The sequence below is a fragment of the Mesoplodon densirostris genome, chromosome 9 (genome assembly GCF_025265405.1).
Source record: "Mesoplodon densirostris isolate mMesDen1 chromosome 9, mMesDen1 primary haplotype, whole genome shotgun sequence".
Classification (NCBI taxonomy): domain Eukaryota; kingdom Metazoa; phylum Chordata; class Mammalia; order Artiodactyla; family Ziphiidae; genus Mesoplodon; species Mesoplodon densirostris.
This window is the reverse complement of record NC_082669.1, coordinates 21,774,717-21,797,513: the sequence shown is the minus strand read 5'-3', so window position 1 is coordinate 21,797,513 and position 22,797 is coordinate 21,774,717. Positions and strand designations below refer to the sequence as shown.

Sequence of the window (22,797 nt, the reverse complement as noted above, 5' to 3'; positions counted from 1 at the left end):
TTTACGCTCTCTCTCGAGCAACTTCACCCCTGAGGCGGTGACCGTGCTCCTCATTCCTCATATAAGCACAGATAGCTTTCTCCCCGCTAACTGCTTCCACTTATCTCTCTCTCCCTCTGTTTTTTTTTTTTTTATTAAAATGTGCAATACAACAAGAAAAGGAAAAGATGATCCTGCTTCCTGCCATGCAAGACGGTATGCAGAAGGCCAAGGTTAAATGCAGCATTTGGTTTCTTAAGCTTCTCTAATGTATAGGTATGAAAAAGCAATCAGGGACCAGAGTTTACAGTGGTGACTCTCTGAGGATGAAAACTTGACTTTAATTTGGACTCTCTGGCTAAGATAAAATCTGCTTCTGCTATCATTACCCCACTTATGTTTGTTCTTACTTTCTTTCTACTCTGCCACACAGCTGAGTGGGAAGAAATTAACCTGACCTTGAAGAATACTCAGAGAATCTTCAGGACCATTGGGTTTTCAGTATCCAATAAAATTCTAGAGGCCTACCAACGTTTAGATCATAGACTCAAGGACCTGAAAAGGATCTTAAAAATCATATTCAGCACACATTTAACAGACGAGGAAAATGAAGTCCAAAGAACTTGTTCCATTTGTGAGTTAGCTGGAAGCAGGGTCAGAATGAGAACAAGCTCCCTCTTCCCATGGCACCATGACTAGGTTCCAACTATGTCCAGCTCATTCCCAGATCACTCGTGAAGGAAAATACCAGGCCTTCCACACAATGTTTGGAATTTCCTTAGTACAAGTTAAAAACTCCCAAGGAAAAGTCTCAAGAAAAGTCATCTCAGAGGTCAAAGGAAGGAGGTATTTCACCATTCTTAGGCTTATGGGGTCTTCATCCAGAGCAATATCATATATTGAAATTAAACCTGTGTATTGTTTTTTCTACCCAGGAATGATTAGACCATATCTTTCCCCTCAAGAAGTTGCTTCCACAGGGAGATCAGCTCGGTGCTTTGTGACCACCTAGAGGGGTGGGATAGGGAGGGTGGGAGGGAGGGAGACGCAAGAGGGAAGAGATATGGGGATATATGTATATGTATAACTGATTCACTTTGTTATAAAGCAGAAACTAACACACCACTGTAAAGCAACTGTACTCCAATAAAGATGTTAAAAAAAAAAAGAAGTTGCTTCCACTTATGTTTCTGATCTGCTTCTACCCAACACACTCCATATTTCTGGTTTTAGATTCTGATGCAGCCTGTGGCAGGTGGGTTGTGCAAAAATAAGGAGTATGGATTGATATCCATCCTGGAACCTAATGGTTAAATTCAACTCACAGATGAATTTTGTTTGTCCTACACACTGTTTTCAAATTTTCATTTTGGGTTTTATACTCTAGTCTGCTTTACTTATTTATATGGGCTGCCTGGCCCCTGAAGACGTTTGCACTTATAATCCCTGGTTAGAACTTCTCATCCCTCCTGAGAATGAAGTTGTGGGTGAGTGGACCTTGATTCTCTGTGAAGAGTTTTAAGACAGGCTTCCAGGGGCCAGCTTCTGGTATCCGTGCTGGACCACCAGCCCTCCCATAACCTTGAGCAATCAAAATTAGTTCTCTGAAGTGATAATACTTTAGACTCATATCCGTCTTGAAACAACCTGGTTTTGGAAATGCAATCCATTTCATGGACTTCAGTAAAAGAGTGAAAACAGATTATATTGCAGTATTAGACAAAAACCTGACCAGAAGCATTTGGGGAATTTTAGTCTAGAGTGTTACTACCTGCCAGCACTATTAATTTTTTTTTTCATCTTGAGGAATAATCTCACCAAATATACCTATACAAGCTCCTTTCATTTATTATTTTTTCTGACGATATGACAGCATCTGTACAGTTTTAGAAATGATTATTATCCTTCAAAGTTTTGTGGGTTTTTTTTTAAACAAAAAACCTTCTGAATTATTGGCTTTCTCTGACAATCTAGGTTGCATGTTCTAAACTAACGTGTCTCAGACTGATTTTGCATAACGTAAAAAGACAAAGCCCACATGAAAATAAAGAACTGTAAAATAGAATTTAAGCTGTCTTATATGAATTTAGTTCATCATTAGTCTCTTAAAAACCTTCAAACACAAACACTTCATTCTAGTTCATAAAGATCGCTACCTTTGAGAGTTAAATATCTTTCAGTTCCTTTTAAATAGTTTTCTTTTTCAAAAGTTCAAACATTCCATGTTCCACAAATTCAAAAACCCTTCAGCTAGTGTAGAGAAAAACCGATATTTCAAAACCACGGCTTTCTCAATTTCCTTTACACATGCCTATCGTGAAAGAAAAAAAAAATCCTTTTATGCCTACTGATGTAGACTTATTCAAAATTAGTTCTCTATCTACTCAGTAATATTTTTTAAAGTTTCACCACATCACCCATTCAGTGGTCATTCATTAGACCCACAGAAGAAGTTAGAGTATTATCTCATCAATATACTTAGTAAGTTTGTAAGTTAAAACTCCAACAGTGAAAAATTACAATATTCTCTCAGGGTTATAAAGAAATAAATGTGATTCTGAGCCTTCTTTTGTTGCAAAAACAAAACAAAAAACAGCTCCCGGATTTCCATGGGAAACTATTAGGAAAACTTTGGGAAATTCTCCTCGTAGAATTTGTTTTTCATGAGGCTGAGCGGTCATCTCATCTAATGTCCTGTCAATAGCTATTCAAATGGGTAGTCTACACTTGCCTTTTACTGGTTGATAGAGATTTGTAAGATGTTGAATGTGTTCTGAGAAGGCTGACGTCCACAGAACTCAAAGCTTTCACTCCACTCTACAGAATACTGGACTAAGTAGGCCAACTAGGGGCAGGACTAAGTAATCTCATCCCTCAGAGAAGGATGTTTTCTTTGGTAATTTCACGTATTTTGATGGCTTGTGTAGAGGAAATGTTTAATCACATGGTGTTGAGATAGATCTAATTTAACTGCTCTTAAAAAAGCGTTAAACCCATTCTTGGGAATAATCAGAGTTGAATTCCAAATGCTGAAAACATTAGGATTGCTCTCATCATGCATCTGGTAAATTTGATTAGACCTACTCTCCCCATAGATGTCAAGTGTACAAGCAAGAGTTTTTTAGCCTGTGTTCATTTCAGTCTTATGTCAAAGGTATTGTGTTGTCTCATACTTGTAAGATTTTAAAAAATACACCTTCAAACCCAACTCGAGAAAATGCTCAAACTGCAAGTAGCCATGACCCAAGTACCAAGGAAAACAATTACTCATCTCACCCGAATGTTCCCATTTCCAAGAAAATTTGGGCCACTACTGAGAAGCCAAACACACAGAAACAAAGTTACGGGACAACAAATTAAATCGTCTCTAAAACACTAAGTCTCTAATCCACTGGCCTTTCTGTCTGCGTGCCAATTTATCTTGACTCTGCATACTTTGCTGTTTCGGACCAAAGGATAACATCACTCTGGTCCTCGGGTGGGGCAGGGCTGCACTGACTGCAGTGTGAGCGCCCACCATCAAGGAGGGAGGTGAGCTGGCCTTTGAAATGAGTGCATAGGCTTTCCACTCTGTGGGAATGTGTCACTGCACTACAAATGTACTAAATCATCTGAAATCTTCCTGGAAAAAAACATCATTACGTTTTTTAAGTCCAAAACTGAGCTATTAATGTCTGGATCTGGTCTGTTGACATCAGAGTCATTATCTTTTATAGCTAATTTATTTTAAAGGCATTTAAGTTGAAAATGAGTTTCTGAATGTTAAAATTATATATTCCTGAATGCTCCTGTTCATTGCTTCCCGATGACAGTAGATTAAAGATGAGCTTTCATGATTAGCCTGAAATTCTATTTTGGATGCCCTCAGCTTCACAGCAATAAAGTAAATGTATGGAAGCTTTATTATTTTATAAAGATGCATATTTGTGGAGGGTCTCGGCATGAATTTAGAGTACTTGTTAATCCATGGAGTAATGGTTGGAATCTGGGACATAAGACCGGGGTTAAATTTCTTTACCTTCCTAACCCCAGAGAGTCTTTGGAAAAATAGAAACAAAAGAGCACCAAGTACTTAAGGTAAGACACTGCTGTATTCATAATATAGAGAAATAACCACCATGCCTCATGGACAGGAGATGCAGTTCTCCACGGGCCTACAAAGCTCTGCTAGTAATAATTTTAATTGGATGCTATCTTTGCTGCCTTCAGAAAGTATCATAAAGTGGAGTTATTACAGGCTACAAGCGCACTTACTGTGCTGGCCTCTCACAGGAGGAAACAGATAACATTTATCCTTCGGAGGGCAACGTCAATGGGTTTCTATTTGTTTCGTTTACATGCATCCCCAGTTGCCCGCTATCTGCTCCCTCTTCCCTCCTTCTACGAGATCAATTTGAATTAGACGCTGCGGAAGTGGATACTAAGTTTGGCCTGCCCTCTGCCTCCGGGGAGGGCGCCACCCGGTGGCCCGGTCCCCTGGGCCCTGGGCGGGGCGGGGCGGGGCGCGTACCTGCAGAGGATTGGGTGGCGTGAGCGGCGACGGGAGGCCGTGTCCCGGAGACTGGCTGGCTTTCTGAGGGGAGCTGGAGCTCTGCTGAGTTGGAGACGGTTGGTTCCGGTTCTGGGGGTGAGGGTGGGCGGGAGGAGCCGGCGGCGGCTGGGAGGCGGGCGGCGGTGGCGGCTGGGACTGCGGGGGCACCTGCGGGTGCTGGCTGCCCGGCGGGGCGGGCGGCGGCGGCGGAGGCGGCGGCGGCTGCTGGAGCTGCTGCAGTTGCTGGAGCTGCTGCAGTTGGGAGTTGAGGGATGAGGTAGCTGCGAGGAGACAGAGGGAACGTGGAGCTGAAACAAACACGTGGAGCTGAAACGTACACGACCAAACCGCGTGCTGTGCCTTTGACAGCCGGCACCCCGCGAGCCGAGACGGCTCCGCCTTAGAAAAAGTTGACCTTCATGCCCTGAAACTCCGTGGTATTTCAGAGGGTTGCGGGGCACTGCGAGAACAAGAGTCACTTCTCGGGGAAATTTTAAAATTTAGGGAGGACCACAGTGTAACCCATCAGGCATTACTTCCAAAGGGACGGAGCAAACCAAGCGGGTGTACTAGGAACAGAGGTAATTTTTAAGTACTTTCTCCCCCTCTTCCTTTCCACACTGCTTGGGAAATACACGTAGACTTTCAAGATCTGATTTAGATTTTTAAAGTTCAACACATTTAATTCTTTTGGCAAATGCTCAAATGGAGTTAAGAACAGAAAGCTAAAGTGTTCGTAATCTCCTTTTCATCATCGATACCACTTATGGTGTCATTTCTACTCGTTGCTTCAGACCTCCGCCAATTTGCTTAGACATTGAGTTTCAAGTTTCTACCGTTTTTTTTAAAAAATTTAAAGATAGTACATGCTTCTTAGTTTTGCAGAATCAAAAGCTTGAGTCTGAACTTTTTGCCTGCTCATCAGAGAGACACAGCCCCACACCGGAAGGGTTATAGTCAGCGACTGTGCACTGTGCTGACTGGTCACACTGGCACCTCAAGGACAAGCCAGGAACCGAGAAGATGAAGTCATCTTTCCAGATTTCCTTGTTCTGTGAAAAGTAAGCGTTGGTGGGATAAGTTGTCTTAACACCGAGCTCACTATATTTGTTCTCATGTGCCCATCTAGTCCTGAACAATTTCTGCAGCAGGAAAACAGTTCGGCCAAAGAATGATCTAGAGAAAAGTACTGCTACAAGTTCGCTTTTTTCTTTGCCTGAATATCAGCCTAAAAGCTTTCTAATAAGCCTACAAATAAACATAAGGATCAATGTTGAACCCATAGGCCTTGGCTGCAATGCTATCCTATTCCTCCCCTACTTAGAATTAGTCAAGATTCCCAAAAGTAGTAACTCCTGTTTGCAACATTAAACTAGTCCCCATTAAAAAAAAAAAAAAGCTCCTTTAAAAAAAAAATCTAATGGTTCTGTAAAGTGACATATCATACACCTGACTTCATACAACAAAGATGTTCTTAAAAAATATATGTATTTTGAACCTTATGTTGAGCACATCTGAAGAAGTTTCTCTGTAAGGAAGTCAACCAGGGACTATTTCTGTAAAATTAAGAATCACTTTCTGCAACGAAAACACCAGCTAGGCACTAGTGCTGTGTCTGGTGGTATGTAGGATTTAACAGGGAGACATAGTCCTGACTTTAAGGAGTTTATAGTATATTTGTGGATATAAGATTAACTCGTAAGAAATAATCAGGTTTGGGGTGCCTGTTACACTCCTGCTAATTAACTGAGATGCTTGATCCATCTCAGTTAATTGCCTAAATGATCAACAGCGTGGAAACTGACCAAAAGGTCCAGGAAAATGAGGAGAGGGGTTTCTCTGTGGGCTAGAGAGGCCAAAGCAGTGTTTCTGAGGACCGAGAGGGCTCAAGAGAGTGAATTCTATACCCAGAAGGAAGGAAGAGAGGATATTCCAGGCTGGGGAGACACCCAGATGACAGTATGGCTTAGGTGATGTTTCTGAAGGACAGTGTGGAGAATGGACTGCCTGGAACAGAAACTTTGGGCCGTTCTGATGATTTTAGACCTTAGAGAGGTGGGAGCCTATCTCTGAAAGTGGTGGGAAGATGGATCACTCTCAATTCACCACTGGTATAAGTCAGATTTTAAGTATATAATCAGGTTTGTTTAAAGCAAGGCATAGCTCTATTGATGAAGTGAGAGCTTGACCTTTCCCAGGGGCACCAAATACCAATGCTGGGCTCTCAGGTCCATGTAGAGCTTCCATGTTGGACCAGTGGGGATGGCAAGTCCTCGCTCGGTCAGTGAGTTACTCTAGGTCTGTTAAAACACTCAGCCCAGTGTGCGTCCTGCCTTTCATTTAAATCCAGAGTGCTCTGGGGCTCTACAGGTAGAGACGGCTTGTGAGAGAGAGGGCTGGAAAATACCCAGTCAATGGGGACTCGGAACTTTCTGCTCAGTTTTGCTGCAAACCTAAAACTGCTTTAAGAAATAAAGTCCATATTAAAAAAAAAAACAACCCAGTTAGCATCCCATTTATTGGAACTTTAAGAGAATGATCTGGTTTTGCCATTTTCCCCTCTCCCTGCTCCTATTGTACAAAATCACATTTTATTGAACAGCTGGGAACCCAGCTCAATTCTGACCCCCCAGGATCTTCTGCAATCTGGAGGGAGGGTCCTGGGGGAGTGGGGCTTGAGCTCTCCTTTTGATGGAGTTATAGACTTTGGGAACCTGACTGCATCTGGCCTCCTGCCTGATTCAAATCAAGCCTGTCCTGATTTCTTTCAGGTGGGGGGCACATATGTCAGTGCTTATTTTCATGGTTGACTTAAATACCATACTGTTTCATTTTGGTTAGAAAAGCATTTATCTAAATCAGCATTTGAAAACAGGGAAGACTGGGGAATACTGGCAGATAGACATTGGCAGACGGGTAGGTGCAGCAGAGCCTAACCTACTAATGAGACGTGGTCCCAAATATGTCTTCATTTCTTGATGTTGGTGAGTTCCCATTGCTTGGCTATGTCTTTCCCATAACCCGCATCTTGCCTGGAAAGGCATTAACCTAAACTAAACCTCTTTGAGTTACATGAACTAATTTGACATTTGCAAGCAAGAAATGATGGACAACAAAATATGTTCAGGTATGTACTGGATGCAAAGAAAAGCATGAGGGGGCTGTACAAGAATGCCACTCCGGTCTAAAAAATGCCAAAGGCACCTACACAATAATATGAAAACAAAAGCAAAAAATTACTAAAATATGGAGCCTCTAAATCGCTCATTGTACAAAGCATACTGATCAGATACAAGTTAGGAAGGTTCGAGGACATATTTGAACTACAGAGGATGTTTGCAGGTAAAATGATGATTGTTGGGGATAAAGCTTTGACCCTATTTCACAGAAGATTTAAGACTTTACTTTCTTCCCTGGTATTTATGTCCTTTTATGATTATTTCCTCTATGTCTGGTTACTATACACTCCATGGGCCAATGTTTAATATAAAATTTAACTACATTAACAGTAGGTATGAAAGAACTAAAAGAGAGGCACAGAAGTTTTCATTAGGATGTTTGAAATTTTAAAAACTTACAATTTTGAAAAAGAAAACACAAAACAATTTTCTATCGAACTTGGAATTTCCTACAGTGGATTGGAACTTCCCAAATAAATAATTTAATATCACAAAGGAGAAGTCAAGAAGCTTGCATGTCTCCATTTGTTCAGTTTCTATATATCAACTAATTTAGGAGAAATATTTTCTGCTTTGGGATCTTTGTTAAAGGTGTTCTCAGGAAACCAGGCACATAAATAAAGCTCCACCACAGAGGTATCAGAACTATATGGGATGGGCTTTACATACAATTACTTCCAAGGCAGAGAAACGGAAAGTAAACTCATCCTCTCTACCTGCCCATGAAGGGCAAGGCCGTGAATGATGCTGGAGAAATACAAACGTTTCTTGTACTTTGCAAGGTACTGAAACACCTTGGGATTCACAGAAAGCCGAATAGGACTCAAATGCTAAAGGAAGTGTGATTCTTAGCAACATGCTCACTCACCTTCGTTAACACAAAGTACAACATCAGACTATTATAATCAGTGTAGTCAGGGGCTCAGTGTCAGCATTTTCTGGGACTTTCCAGGTTTGGGGATCTGTGGGCATGGTTGGAAAACTGGAGGCTTGGGTTTGAGAATCTGCTGGGAAGGATTACAAGCTCTGGGCCTGGCTGGGACCTGAGTTGCCTTATAGCAATACACTTACAGAGGGGAGAGGACCCGTGCTTAGGAGGAGGGAAGCGGGTGGGGTTTATCACTGCAAGTGACCAGGAATCCTGCAAAGAGCGTGATGGTAATGGCTTTTCAAGCCCATCCTTAGCCCAGTCCCCTGGTGCAAGCCTGGTCCTAGGGAGGGAAAGAGCATCAAGTAAAAACACAAAGGGCAACCTTGAACTTCTTGCTAAGGGCGAGAAGCCAGATGCCGAAGACCACATACTGGATAGTTGCGTTTATATGGAATGTACAGAATAGGCGAATCCACAGAGACAGAAAGCAGATTAGTGGTTGCCAGGGGCTGGGGGGTAACTGCCCGTGGGTATGGGGCTCCTGGGCGGGGGTGATGAAAAAATTCTAGAACTAGATAGTGGTGAGTGTTGGAGAACATTGTGAATGTACTTAATGCCACTGAATTGTACGCTTTAAGATGGTTAAAATGGCAAATTTTATGCTATGTGTATTTTACTATAATAATAGTAATAATAACAATATTATTAATAGCTAATAGCTGTTTCTCCATATTCGCATACTGGAGACCAAGCCGCACTGCCTTGGGACCCCACAAGGGAAGGGAATAATCCTTCTCCACTCTGCATGGCTATGTAGTCCCCAGGGCTAGGGCTGTGCCTGGCAGAGCAAAGGGAGAGACATGGGCAGGGCTGCAGGAGGCCGGCGGCACAGGGAGGAAAATGCTGTGTCCGCTGGAGGGGGAGGGGCACAGGTCTGGCAGTGGGAGCAATGGATTGCTATCAACGTGGACCGTGGATTCAGTCCTGGGCGCACACGAGACACCCCTCTAGAAATGCTGCCGAAGCTGGACTCTGAACAGGCCAAGAACAGTGACAGCAATTTGGGTTCAAAATCAGACAGTGCTTCACAGTTTGGAAAGCACTGTCATTTAAAATGGATAAATTAGCTTTTTCTTTGGCCACACCATGTGGCATGTGGGATCTTAGTTCCCCGACCAGGGATCGAACCCATGCCCCCTGCATTGGAAACATGATGGAGTCTTAACCACTGGACCACCAGGGACGTCCCCAGATGAATTAACTTTTCAGGACAACCATATGGATAGATGATATCACTGCCATGTTACACATATAGAACTTGGGCTCAGAAAGGTTAAGCGACCTGCCTGAGTTCACACAGCTAATGAGCGCTATGGCCGACTCAGTCTTAGGTCTGCCACTTCCCAAAGCCTCTTAACAGAACAGAATCAGGGGCAAGCTATTTCCCCCTGAGGGTTGGAACGAAGATAACTATTCCCTCGTAGAGGGATGCCCTCCATGGCCCTGCTCTTGAGAAGAGGTGGCAAAGGTCCCCAGCTTACAGAGGCTGCTTGGAAGGTGTCTGCTCAGTGATGAATCGTTCAGCTCCTGGGAAAGTGTGTACAGTTGTACCCCTGTCCTGCTGCAGGCAAAATGTGTTTTAAAGCCTGCTGATATGAAATATAAATGTGTATTTTGAGGATAAAGATGCTAATTTGAGTGTGAGCCATGAGTTATTTTAAGACCAGGGACATGGGGTCGAGGGAAAGTGGATGGGAGGTGGGGAAGGGCCACAGTGCACTTTCTTCGTGTCACAAGTTTGCCTCTGCGGTGAGAGAATGTTTCCTCTACACTTAGACCTTGGGCGGCCCCAACACTGCACAGCTTGGTGACATTTTAAGGAAAGTAACCAAGTAGGGTATCAGGTTACGTTGTCCATGGAACTCTGTGATGTGTTGTCTCTAGAGTATAGTCAGGTGGCAGCTAAGAGTTCTCCAAATGGCTTTGTCCCTTAATTGGGGACAGTGACTCCCAGATCAGCCCCAGTCTTACAAATCAGTGAACTCATGGGCCACCGAAAAGGAAATCCCATGCTCCCTGATGTATGTAGCCTTTGCCTCCCTAACTCTGTATTTACTGTTCACTTTTCTTGCCCACTGAAATCCCTAGAAGAAGAAAAAAATGGAATCTAGAACAACTCAACCAGAAGAATTTGAGTCGGTAAAACTGGACATCTTCCCTCCTTCCAACCCCCTACCAAGTAATAACATCCAAGGTAGCTGAAGCAAGGATGCAGGTCAGGAACTCTTCCTGGTACCCTCATTAACAGCATCCCTAGCATGCACGGGCAGACAGAAGTTTTTGTAAAGTACGTGGAAACGGCATTTTGGAGACTTGGGATTTTGAAAAAGTACAGAAGGTGAAGACTTTCTGGAAAATTTGCCTTTATTTTGGCAGCAATGCCCCAAACAAGCAAAATCAGTTCTGCCTCAAAGATTATGATGTGTAACCATCTCACATGCAGTCAGTGTTCTCAGCTCCAGAAATATGGCTAATACATATCTTTAATCTGTCATTTGCTTTGTTTGCATTTAAGGTAGAGATCTAAGTATTTCTTGAGATGTCAGGGGAAAACAAAGAGAGAAATTCTTCCAATGAATATATTCCCACAAATTTCCATGTATTGCCTGAGTCACACAAGCTTCTTTCTTCGGTCAGGTGTTTTCCCCAACTCTATCTCAAATTATGGACCCGAATCACCTGGGGAACTTGTTAGACAAGTGGATTCCAGAGGGTAGGACAAAGTCTGCATTCTAAAGCACCAACCGCCCCCCCCCCGCCCCCGCAACGGGGATCAGGAGCTATTGGCCTTGGGGCTCCTAGCAGCCCATCCAGGAGGGGAAGGCTCTTCCCCTGGCCTTCAACCTGAGCAGTTTGTTTATCCATCTCCATAATTTTGAGGATATTTCTTTTCACAAAATGAATCTGTTCTTCCATTGGCAAAAAATATCGAAATAAAAATCACTGGTTGGAAAGAAGAGAAAACAGACATCTGGGAATCTTCCAGCATACTTTAACACCTTCTTTGAGATAGAAGAGCGATTTGCCACACATTACTGCCTTTGTTGACATTTAGGGGAGCACTCTTGTTGGAGTATCATAAGTCTGAGACACACTGTTTGCTTTTAGATGCCCCATTAAATAGGGAAGATGGAAAAAGTGGAGGACAAGTGCCCACTGTAAAGCAAAGGGGTGAAGTGGTGGCATGGGCCATCCCAAGGGGAGCTGCACCCACCCAGCAATGTATCAGGGAGGCTGAGAACTCAAGGTGGCAAGTTCCCCTGAATTCCCACAGGGGTTTGCTGAGGCCTTCCTCTGGAACAGCTGACCTCCCAACATCTCCGCCTGCAGAATGGCCCCCAGCTAGGCCTAAACTCTCAGGAAAAGAATGGGAAGGCTCTCCTCTAAAGAAACTGAAAAAACTGGGGAAGAATTAGGATTTCCAATGTGGATGTGGCACCCCAAAGTACATCCTTCTCTTCTCAGTCACCCTGAAGAAACCAGTCAGTTCACAGTCTCACCCCAATACACAGAGCTCTTCATCGCTCTTCCAAGTCTTGAGAAAGTCCATCCAGGTTCCTACTGAGTGCCAACCAAGGTGAAAGGAAAAACACCCCCCATGATACTGATACTTTCCCCATGGAATTGCAGAACACCAAAAGATAAAGATTTTTTTAAATCCTAAATAAGAGTTCAGAGAGACAAATAGAAGGCCACATACAAAGAGACATAACGCAAATAGGCACCATACTTCTCATTAGCAAAACAATAAAAAGCTAAAATCAGTGGAGCAATGCCTTCTACCTTCTGAAAGAAAATGATCTCCGGCCAAGAATTTTATTGCTGGCTAAACTGTTAACAGTGAGAGTGGAAGAAGGCCCGTTTGGGAACTTACAAGGACTTAGCTTATCTTTACTTACTTTTTTCTTAGGAAGTTGAATAGATACTTCAGCAAAATAAGGGGGTGAACCAAGAAAGAGGAAGATTTAGGATGCAGCAAGCAGTGTGCATCCCCCACAAGAAGAGTACAAGGGAGCCCCACTATGACAGCTGTCTGGAAGTTCCAAAGAGTACCCAGTCCAGACTGCAGCATAAAGGAAGGGCTCTAGTGAAATATGTCCAGAAAAAAAGGGGGATTCCATGGAAGTGATAAAATATTTGTGCTTTTGGAAGAATTTGAGAGTATGAAAAAAAGAAAAAGAAAGGAAAATAGAAACTTCAGGAAAACAAAAGCTGCCTGGGAAAGCCACAATCTAGAAATGAAGCATCTGTTCCAAACTAGAACAAGAAGTCATTGAGCTCCAAGAAGAAACACTGAATGGATTTAATGCTATAGAAAAAGTAAGAAGCTGAAATATGGTAACTACTTTCTATAGAAGGTATACCATTCTTTTCATCATCATCATCATCATCATCATCATCATCATCATCATCATCATCATAAAAGGGATGGGCAGTAAGACACTTCAGGCAAAACCAACAAACAATAGAAGAAGAAATGCATAGTTTTATAAGAAACAAGAGATGAGACAAACAACATGACTCAATTGTGCAATAAAATGTGGCATAATTTTGAGCACCTGGTCGAGTATGAGAGGATAGTCTATTTGAGTATTTTCTTTGAGTGGCACAAAAATCCAGACTGAGAAGGACATCTGATCAGAGCACATATTTTGGCTCTGCAGGAAATAGTTAGGTAGCCACATTAAAGTTAAGAATGTTTACTAGACTTCAATTTTTTGAAACAACCTGTAAACAACGTAGGAAGGATTTAATGAGAATACAAATGCTATCATCCTTGACAAGGTAGAAGTGAGAGGCTGGTGGGAGGGAGGAGGGGAAGTGAGGACCAGAGCACTGAGTGGGGAATCAAGAGACACCTCTATAGTTGACAGAACGAATGGGGATTTAAATATGCTACTTAAAGTTACAAAGTGAACAAAAAATAGCTCTATTCTTCTATTAGGAGGAGGGAGGAGGAGAAAGTGGGAGATGTTATAAGTGAGCTAAACCCAAATACACCATAGCAGAAATGAACAGATGGTACATAAAGCTAATAAATCGAGTCAGAGGTAAATGGAAAGTATTTAGAAATGTGGAGGTAAACCTATAAGGCTGAAACCAGAAATGGTTCAACGTGATTGCCTTGGGGGAGTAATCCTGAGGGTGGAGAGGAGTCTAGCTGAGATATTGTGATATTCAGATCCATCCCAGGACACTATTTGCATTGAGTTTCTTGAGTTCCTTACACTGAGATCTAGACCTTAAATGGGACTGAATTCACCTTGGGCTTTGTTGATGACACCAACTGGCATGAAACTTCTTTTGAAAAATCCACATTAGACATTCGTTCCTGACGGTCGGAGACATGTTCTCAGAGACTATTTCACAGGATGCTAGTCCCCAGGTAGGTCCCATGAAAGAAAACTGTTCCATGGTCAAATGATTTATGAGACATGGCATGTTGCATCCTACTTTTGGAAATCCATAATGAGCATCAGAATATTAATGACTTCGAATTTCAGCATTAAAGAAACCTGATTAACATTTCTTCATCTAACACTGACCAAACTCATGTGACCTCGGAACCCCATCATCTTGCTTTTCTTTGACCCAAATTTATGCACGTGTGTGGAACTAATATTGAGAGGAAGCCACTTAGGAGTAACCTGAAGTTGTCTTTATCTGATATAGTCATACATGACCATTTTATAGATGAAGAAGTGTCTTACACATATATATATGTACACACACAATGTACATATATATGATGTATATTATATATACACACAGTGTATATATAATGTACACATATATATACCATGTACATATGTACAATGCATATATATGATGTCCATATATGCAATGTATATGTACACATAATGTACATATGTACAATGTATATATATGAATAAGTACATATATACAATGTATTTATCCATACAATATACATAAATACAATGTACATGTATGCACAATATATGCACATATATAAATGTATATATACATACACATATAATTTATATATATACACACACACACACACACACACACACACACAATATATATGTGTTATATATCAGGGTCTCTGGAGGAAGTAATGAGCTCTCTTCAGTATAAAATAAGCCTAATGAAATTCTTTTTTTTTTTTTTTTTTACATTTTATTATTTTTTAAAATTTTTTGCTTTATAACAAATTTAATCAGTTATACATATACATATGTTTCCATATCCCCTCCCTTTTGCGTCTCCCTCCCACCCTCCCTATCCCACCCCTCCAGGTGGTCACAAAGCACCAAGCTGATCTCCTTGTGCTATGCGGCTGCTTCCCACTAGCTATCTACCTTACGTTTGGTAGTGTATATATGTCCATGCCGCTCTTTCACTTTGTCACAGCTTACCCTTCCCCCTCCCCATATCCTCAAGTCCATTCTCTAGTAGGTCTGTGTCTTTATTCCTGTCTTACCCCTATGTTCTTCATGTCATTTTTTTTTCTTAAATTCCATATATATGTGTTAGCATACAGTATTTGTCTTTCTCTTTCTGACTTACTTCACTCTGTATGACAGACTCTAGGTCTATCCACCTCATTACAAATAGCTCAATTTCGTTTCTTTTTATGGCTGAGTAATATTCCATTGTATATATGTGCCACATCTTCTTTATCCATTCATCCGATGATGGACACTTAGGTTGTTTCCATCTCCGGGCTATTGTAAATAGGGCTGCTATGAACATTTTGGTACATGTATCTTTTTGAATTATGGTTTTCTCAGGGTATATGCCCAGTAGTGGGATTGCTGGGTCATATGGTAGTTCTATTTGTAGTTTTTTAAGGAACCTCCATACCGTTCTCCATAGTAGCTGTACCAATTCACATTCCCACCAGCAGTGCAAGAGTGTTCCCTTTTTTCCACACCCTCTCCAGCATTTATTGTTTCTAGATTTTTTGATGATGGCCATTCTGACTGGTGTGAGATGATATCTCATTGTAGTTTTGATTTGCATTTCTCTAATGAGTAAAGATGTTGAGCATCCTTTCATGTGTTTGTTGGCAGTCTGTATATCTTCTGTGGAGAAATGTCTATTTAGGTCTTCTGCCCATTTTTGGATTGGGTTGTTTGTTTTTTTGTTATTGAGCTGCATGAGCTGCTTATAAATTTTGGAGATTAATCCTTTTTCAGTTGCTTCATTTGCAAATATTTTCTCCCATTCTGAGGGGTGTCTTTTGGTCTTGTTTATGGTTTCCTTGGCTGTGCAAAAGCTTTTAAGTTTCATTAGGTCCCATTTGTTTATTTTTCTCTTTATTTCCATTTCTCTAGGAGGTGGGTCAAAAAGGATCTTGCTGTGATTTATGTCATAGAGTGTTCTGCCTATGTTTTCCTCTAAGAGTTTGATAGTGTCTGGCCTTACATTTAGGTCTTTAATCCATTTTGAGCTTATTTTTGTGTATGGTGTTAGGGAGTGATCTAATCTCATACTTTTACATGTCCCTATCCAGTTTTCCCAGCACCACTTATTGAAGAGACTGTCCTTTCTCCACTGTACATTCCTGCCTCCTTTATCAAAGATAAGGTGACCATATGTCCATGGGTTTAACTCTGGGCTTTCTATCCTGTTCCACTGATCTATCTTTCTGTTTTTGTGCCAGTACCATACTGTCTTGATTACTGTAGCTTTGTAGTATAGTCTGAAGTCAGGGAGCCTGATTCCTCCAGCTCCATTTTTCGTTCTCAAGATTGCTTTGGCTATTCGGGGTCTTTTGTGTTTCCATACAAATTGTGAAATTTTTTGTTCTAGTTCTGTGAAAAATGCCAGTGGTAGTTTGATAGGGATTGCATTGAATCTGTAGATTGCTTTGGGTAGTAGAGTCATTTTCACAATGTTGATTCTTCCAATCCAAGAACATGGTACATCTCTCCATGTATTTGTATCATCTTTAATTTCTTTCATCAGTGTCTTATAATTTTCTGCATACAGGTCTTTTGTCTCCTTAGGTAGGTTTATTCCTAGATATTTTATTCTTTTTGTTGCAATGGTAAATGGGAGTGTTTCCTTGATTTCACTTTCAGATTTTTCATCATTAGTATATAGGAATGCCAGAGATTTCTGTGCATTAATTTTGTATCCTGCAACTTTACCAAATTCATTGATTAACTCTAGTAGTTTTCTGGTAGCATCTTTAGGATTCTCTATGTATAGTATCATGTCATCTGCAAACAGTGACAGCTTTACTTCTTCTTTTCCAATTTGGATTCCTTTTATTTCCTTTTCTTCTCTGATTGCTGTGGCTAAAACTTCCAAAACTAGGTTGAATAAGAGTGGTGAGAGTGGGCAACCTTGTCTTGTTCCTGATCTTAGTGGAAATGGTTTCAGTTTTTCACCATTGAGGACGATGCTGGCTGTGGGTTTGTCATATATGGCCTTTATTATGTTGAGGAAAGTTCCCTCTATGCCTGCTTTCTGCAGGGTTTTTATCATAAATGGGTGTTGAATTTTGTCAAAAGCTTTCTCTGCATCTATTGAGATGATCATATGGTTTTTCTCCTTCAATTTGTTAATATGGTGTATCACGTTGATTGATTTGCGTATATTGAGGAATCCTTGCATTCCTGGAATAAACCCCACTTGATCATGGTGTATGATCCTTTTAATGTGCTGTTGGATTCTGTTTGCTAGTATTTTGTTGAGGATTTTTGCATCTATGTTCATCAGTGATATTGTCCTGTAGTTTTCTTTCTTTGTGACATCCTTGTCTGGTTTTGGTATCAAGGTGATGGTGGCCTCGTAGAATGAGTTTGGGAGTGTTCCTCCCTCTGCTATATTTTGGAAAAGTTTCAGAAGGATAGGTGTTAGCTCTTCTCTAAATGCTTGATAGAATTCGCCTGTGAAGCCATCTGGTCCTGGGCTTTTGTTTGTTGGAAGATTTTTGATCACAGTTTCAATTTCAGTGCTTGTGATTGGTCTGTTCATATTTTCTATTTCTTCCTGATTCAGTCTTGGCAGGTTGTGCATTTCTAAGAATTTGTCCATTTCTTCCAGGTTGTCCATTTTATTGGCATAGAGTTGCTTACAGTAATCTCTCATGATCTTTTGTATTTCTGCAGTGTCAGTTGTTACTTCTCCTTTTTCATTTCTAATTCTATTGATTTGAGTCTTCTCCCTTTTTTTCTTGATGAGTCTGGCTAATGGTTTATCAATTTTGTTTATCTTCTCAAAGAACCAGCTTTTAGTTTGATTGATCTTTGCTATTGTTTCCTTCATTTCTTTTTCATTTATTTCTGATCTGATTTTTATGATTTCTTTCCTTCTGCTAACTTTGGGATGTTTTTGTTCTTCTTTCTCTAATTGCTTTAGGTGCAAGGTTAGGTTGTTTATTCGAGATGTTTCCTGTTTCTTAAGGTGGGATTGTATTGTTATAAACTTCCCTCTTAGAACTGCTTTTGCTGCATCCCATAGGTTTTGGGTCGTCGTGTCTCCATTGTCATTTGTTTCTAGGTATTTTTTAATTTCCTCTTTGATTTCTTCAGTGATCACTTCGTTATTAAGTAGTGTATTGTTTAGCCTCCATGTGTTTGTATTTTTTACAGCTCTTTTCCTGTAATTGATATCTAGTCTCATAGCATTGTGGTCGGAAAAGATACTTGATACAATTTCAATTTTCTTATATTTACCAAGGCTTGATTTGTGACCCAAGATATGATCTATCCTGGAGAATGTTCCATGAGCACTTGAGAAAAATGTGTATTCTGTTGTTTTTGGATGGAATGTCCTATAAATATCAATTAAGTCCATCTTGTTTAATGTATCATTTAAAGCTTGTGTTTCCTTATTTATTTTCATTTTGGATGATCTGTCCATTGGTGAAAGTGGGGTGTTAAAGTCCCCTACTATGAGTGTGTTACTGTCGATTTCTCCTTTTATGGCTGTTAGTATTTGCCTTATGTATTGAGGTGCTCCTATGTTTGGTGCATAAATATTTACAATTGTTATATCTTCTTCTTGGATCGATCTCTTGATCATTATGTAGTGTCCTTCTTTGTCTCTTCTAGTAGTCTTTATTTTAAAGTCTATTTTGTCTGATATGAGAATTGCTACTCCAGCTTTCTTTTGATTTCCATTTGCATGGAATATCTTTTTCCATCCCCTTACTTTCAGTCTGTATGTGTCTCTAGGTCTGAAGTGGGTCTCTTGCAGACAGCATATATATGGGTCTTGTTTTTGTATCCATTCAGCCAATCTGTGTCTTTTGGTGGGAGCATTTAGTCCATTTACATTTAAGGTAATTATCGATATGTATGTTCCTATTCCCATTTTCTTAATTGTTTTGGGTTCGTTATTGTAGGTCTTTTACTTCTGTTGTGTTTCTTGCCTAGAGAAGTTCCTTTAGCATTTGTTGTAAAGCTGGTTTGGTGGTGCTGAACTCTCTCAGCTTTTGCTTGTCCGTAAACGTTTTAATTTCTCCATCAAATCTGAATGAGATCCTTGCTGGGTAGAGTAATCTTGGTTGCAGGTTTTTCTCCTTCATCACTTTAATTATGTCCTGCCACTCCCTTCTGGCTTGTAGAGTTTCTACTGAGAGATCAGCTGTTATCCTGATGGGGATTCCCTTGTGTGTTATTTGTTGTTTTTGCCTTGCTGCTTTTAATATGATTTCTTTGTGTTTAATTTTTGACAGTTTGATTATTATGTGTCTTGGCGTATTTCTCCTTGGATTTATTCTGTATGGGACTCTCTGTGCTTCCTGGACTTGATTAACTATTTCCTTTCCCATATTAGGTAAGTTTTCAACTATAATCTCTTCAAATATTTTCTCAGTCCCTTTCTTTTTCTCTTCTTCTGGAACCCCTATAATTCGAATGTTGGTGCGTTTAATGTTGTCCCAGAGGTCTCTGAGACTGTCCTCTGTTCTTTTCATTCTTTTTTATTTATTTTGCTCCGCAGCAGTTATTTCCACTATTTTATCTTCCACCTCACTTATCCGTTCTTCTGCCTCAGTTATTCTGCTATTGATCCCATCTAGAGTATTTTTCATTTCATGTATTGTGTTTTTAATCGATGCTTGATTCATCTTTAGTTCTTCTAGGTCCTTGTTAACTGTTTCTTGCATTTTGTCTATTCTATTTCCAAGATTTTGGATCTGGGAAATAGAATCTTGGATCATCTTTACCATCATTATTCTGAATTCTTTTTCAGGTAGACTGCCTACTACCTCTTCATTTGTTAGATCTGGTGGGTTTTTATCTTGCTCCTTCTCCTGCTGTGTGTTTTTCTGTCTTCTCATTTTGCTTATCTTACTGTGTTTGGGGTCTCCTTTTTGCAGGCTGCAGGTTTGTAGTTCCCGTTGTTTTTGGTGTCTGTCCCCAGTGGCTAAGGTTGGATTAGTGGGTTGTGTAGGCTTCCTGTTGGAGGGGACTAGTGCCTGTGTTCTGGTGGATGAGGCTGGATCTTGTCTTTCTGGTGGGCAGGTCCACGTCTGGTGGTGTGTTTTGGGGTGTCTGCGGACTTTTTATGATTTTAGGCAGCCTCTCTGCTAATGGGTGGCGTTGTGTTTGTCTTGCTAGTTGTTTGGCATAGGGTGTCCAGCACTGTAGCTTGCTGGTCGTTGAGTGAAGCTGGGTGCTGGTGTTGAGATGGAGATCTCTGGAAGATTTTTGCCGTTTGATATTATGTGGAGCTGGGAGGTCTCTTGTGGACCAGTGTCCTGAAGTTGGCTCTCCCACCTCAGAGGCACAGCACTGACTCCTGGCTCCTCAATTTGGGATGATGTGTTGTCTATTCATGTATTCCACAGATGCAGGGTACATCAAGTTGATTGTGGAGCTTTAATCCGCTGCTTCTGAGGCTGCTGGGAGAGGTTTCCCTTTCTCTTCTTTGTTCTCACAGCTCCTGGCTCTCAGCTTTGGATTTGGCCCCGCCTCTGCGTGTAGGTCGCCGGAGGGCGTCTGTTCTTCGCTCAGACAGGACAGGGTTAAAGGAGCAGCCTCTTCGGGGACTCTGGCTCACTCAGGCCGGGCGGGAGGGAGGGGCACGGAGTGCGGGGCGAGCCTGCAGCGGCAGAGGCCGGCGTGACGTTGCACCAGACCGAGGCACGCCGTGCATTCTCCCTGGGAAGCCGCCCCTGGATCCCGGGACCCCGGCAGTGGCGGGCTGTACAGGCTCCCGGAAGGGCGGTGTGGGCAGTGACCTGCGCTCGCACACAGGCTTCTTGGCGGCGGCGGCAGCAGCCCCAGCGTCCCACGCCCGTCTCTGGGCTCCGCGCTTTCAGTCGTGACTCGCGCCCGTCTGTGGAGCTCCTTTAAGCAGCGCTCTTAATCCCCTCTCCTCGCACACCAGGAAACCAAGAGGGAAGAAAAAGTCTCTTGCCTCTTCGGCAGCTCCAGAGTTTTCCCAGACTCCCTCCCGGCTAGTTGTGGCACATTAGCCCCCTTCCGGCTGAGTTCTCGCCGCCAGCCCCAGTCCTCTCCCTGCGCTCTGACCGAAGCCCGAGCCTCAGCTTCCAGCGCCGCCCGCCCCAGCGGGCGAGCAGACAAGCCTCTCGGGCTGGTGAGTGCCGCTCGGCACCACTCCTCTGTGTGGGGATCTCTCCGCTTTGCCCTACCCAGGTATGTGGGGAGTTTCTTGCCTTTTGGGAGGTCTGGGGTCTTCTGCCAGCGTTCAGTAGGTGTTCTGTAGGAGGTGTTCCACGTGTAGCTGTATTTCTGGTGTATCTGTGGGGAGGAAGGTGGTCTCCGCGTCTTACTCTTCCGCCATCTTACCCGGAAGTCTCAGCCTAATGAAATTCTTAAGTTTACCCTTAATAAGGCTGCCTGGATTAATCTAGAACCAAGCTTATCCAGTGTGGTGAAATTGGTTAATTCGTGCCAAAGAGAAACTTCCGGTGAGCATAAGAAACATCTTTGGCTGATTAAAAATGTAAATAGGTGTTGAGAGGGTACACGCGTATGAATTTCTTAAAAAATGCAAATTCCCTGAAGGCCACGTGTTTCAGACAGTCTAGTAGGAGAGGAGAAGGAAATACAAAAAACGTGCTTGAAAGATTCAAAGATGGGAAACCGGAGCTGGAACGTTCTATGACTAACTAGGACAACCTGGGGGCCTAGCAGCGCTCTCCCCCAGCACTGGCAGAGCATCGGAGTCATCAGTGTCAGGGATCTTTAGCTCTGAGGAACCTGCCGTGGACATTCTCTCCTCAAATAGCGCATAGCATGAGCCAAGAAAATGCAGCTCCATCGATACTACACTTTTTTTTTTTTTTTTTTTTTTTTGCGGTACGCGGGCCTCCCACCGCTGTGGCCTCTCCCGTCGCGGAGCACAGGCTCCGGACGCGCAGGCTCAGCGGCCACGGCTCACGGGCCCAGATGCTCCACAGCATGTGGGATCTTCCCGGACCGGGGCACGAACCCGTGTCCCCTGCATCGGCAGGCGGACTCTCAACCACTGCGCCACCAGGGAAGCCCGATACTAAACTTTTAAAAATAAGATCTTCCTTCAGAAAAAAAGATTTAAATAACCCCCTCCTGCCTATTGCCATCAGATTTTCAAGTCTTCTTCAAGTGGTAATACCATATCAAATTAGAACGTGTAGGGTTTGAGGGCGCATTTTAACTAAATGCCAGAATTCTAGATTCTGTTCCTTGATTTTGCTTGATTAATTTTTCCATTACCTGCAGGGATCGTACACTGTATACGGAAATATTCACTCTTGATTTGAAATTCTTTTGCTCAACGGATGGGGCCAAATTTATTCATCAGAGAATCCCAACCCTCCAATAAGAACTGGTTTCCTTTTCTAAACAGAGTTTAGCAAAGTCTTGGTGAAGGATCTGGCTGAAAGGTGAGATTCTCCTTGGGTATCAGTTCTCACTGCTTTGCTAATTCTCCTGTTCAGGATAATTAAGGGGGGTTTGTTTGTTTGTTTGTTTTTAGAGGTCTGAGATTAAGAGTAGTCACTGACTATGCCACCCTTCCTTCTTAATACCATATTCGTTTAATGACAGAAAATGCATTTGGGTGAAATAGAAAGCAACTCAAAGAAGATCTCATGTAACATTCTATCCCATTATTTTTCCTCCTTAAATGTGAAAAACAGTTATTTACATCTTTGATAACCTCTTCTCAGAAGGCCAATCCACCTTTTCACTGGAGGTTAAAAGGTTTAAAATTATAGCTAACATTTACTGAGCATGGTTTTCCCA

At 42.0% G+C, this 22,797-nt stretch overlaps 1 protein-coding gene across 2 annotated transcripts in view; it reads right to left on the bottom strand.

Moving 5' to 3' along the window:
* Positions 1-22,797, bottom strand: part of POU6F2 (POU class 6 homeobox 2) — a 480,044-nt gene that overhangs the window by 113,973 nt on the left and 343,274 nt on the right. For both annotated transcript variants that reach the window (XM_060108430.1, XM_060108432.1), the window contains one exon: positions 4,490-4,791. In XM_060108430.1, coding sequence (XP_059964413.1) covers positions 4,490-4,791 — 302 coding nt within the window. The remainder of the gene's footprint in view (positions 1-4,489; positions 4,792-22,797) is intronic.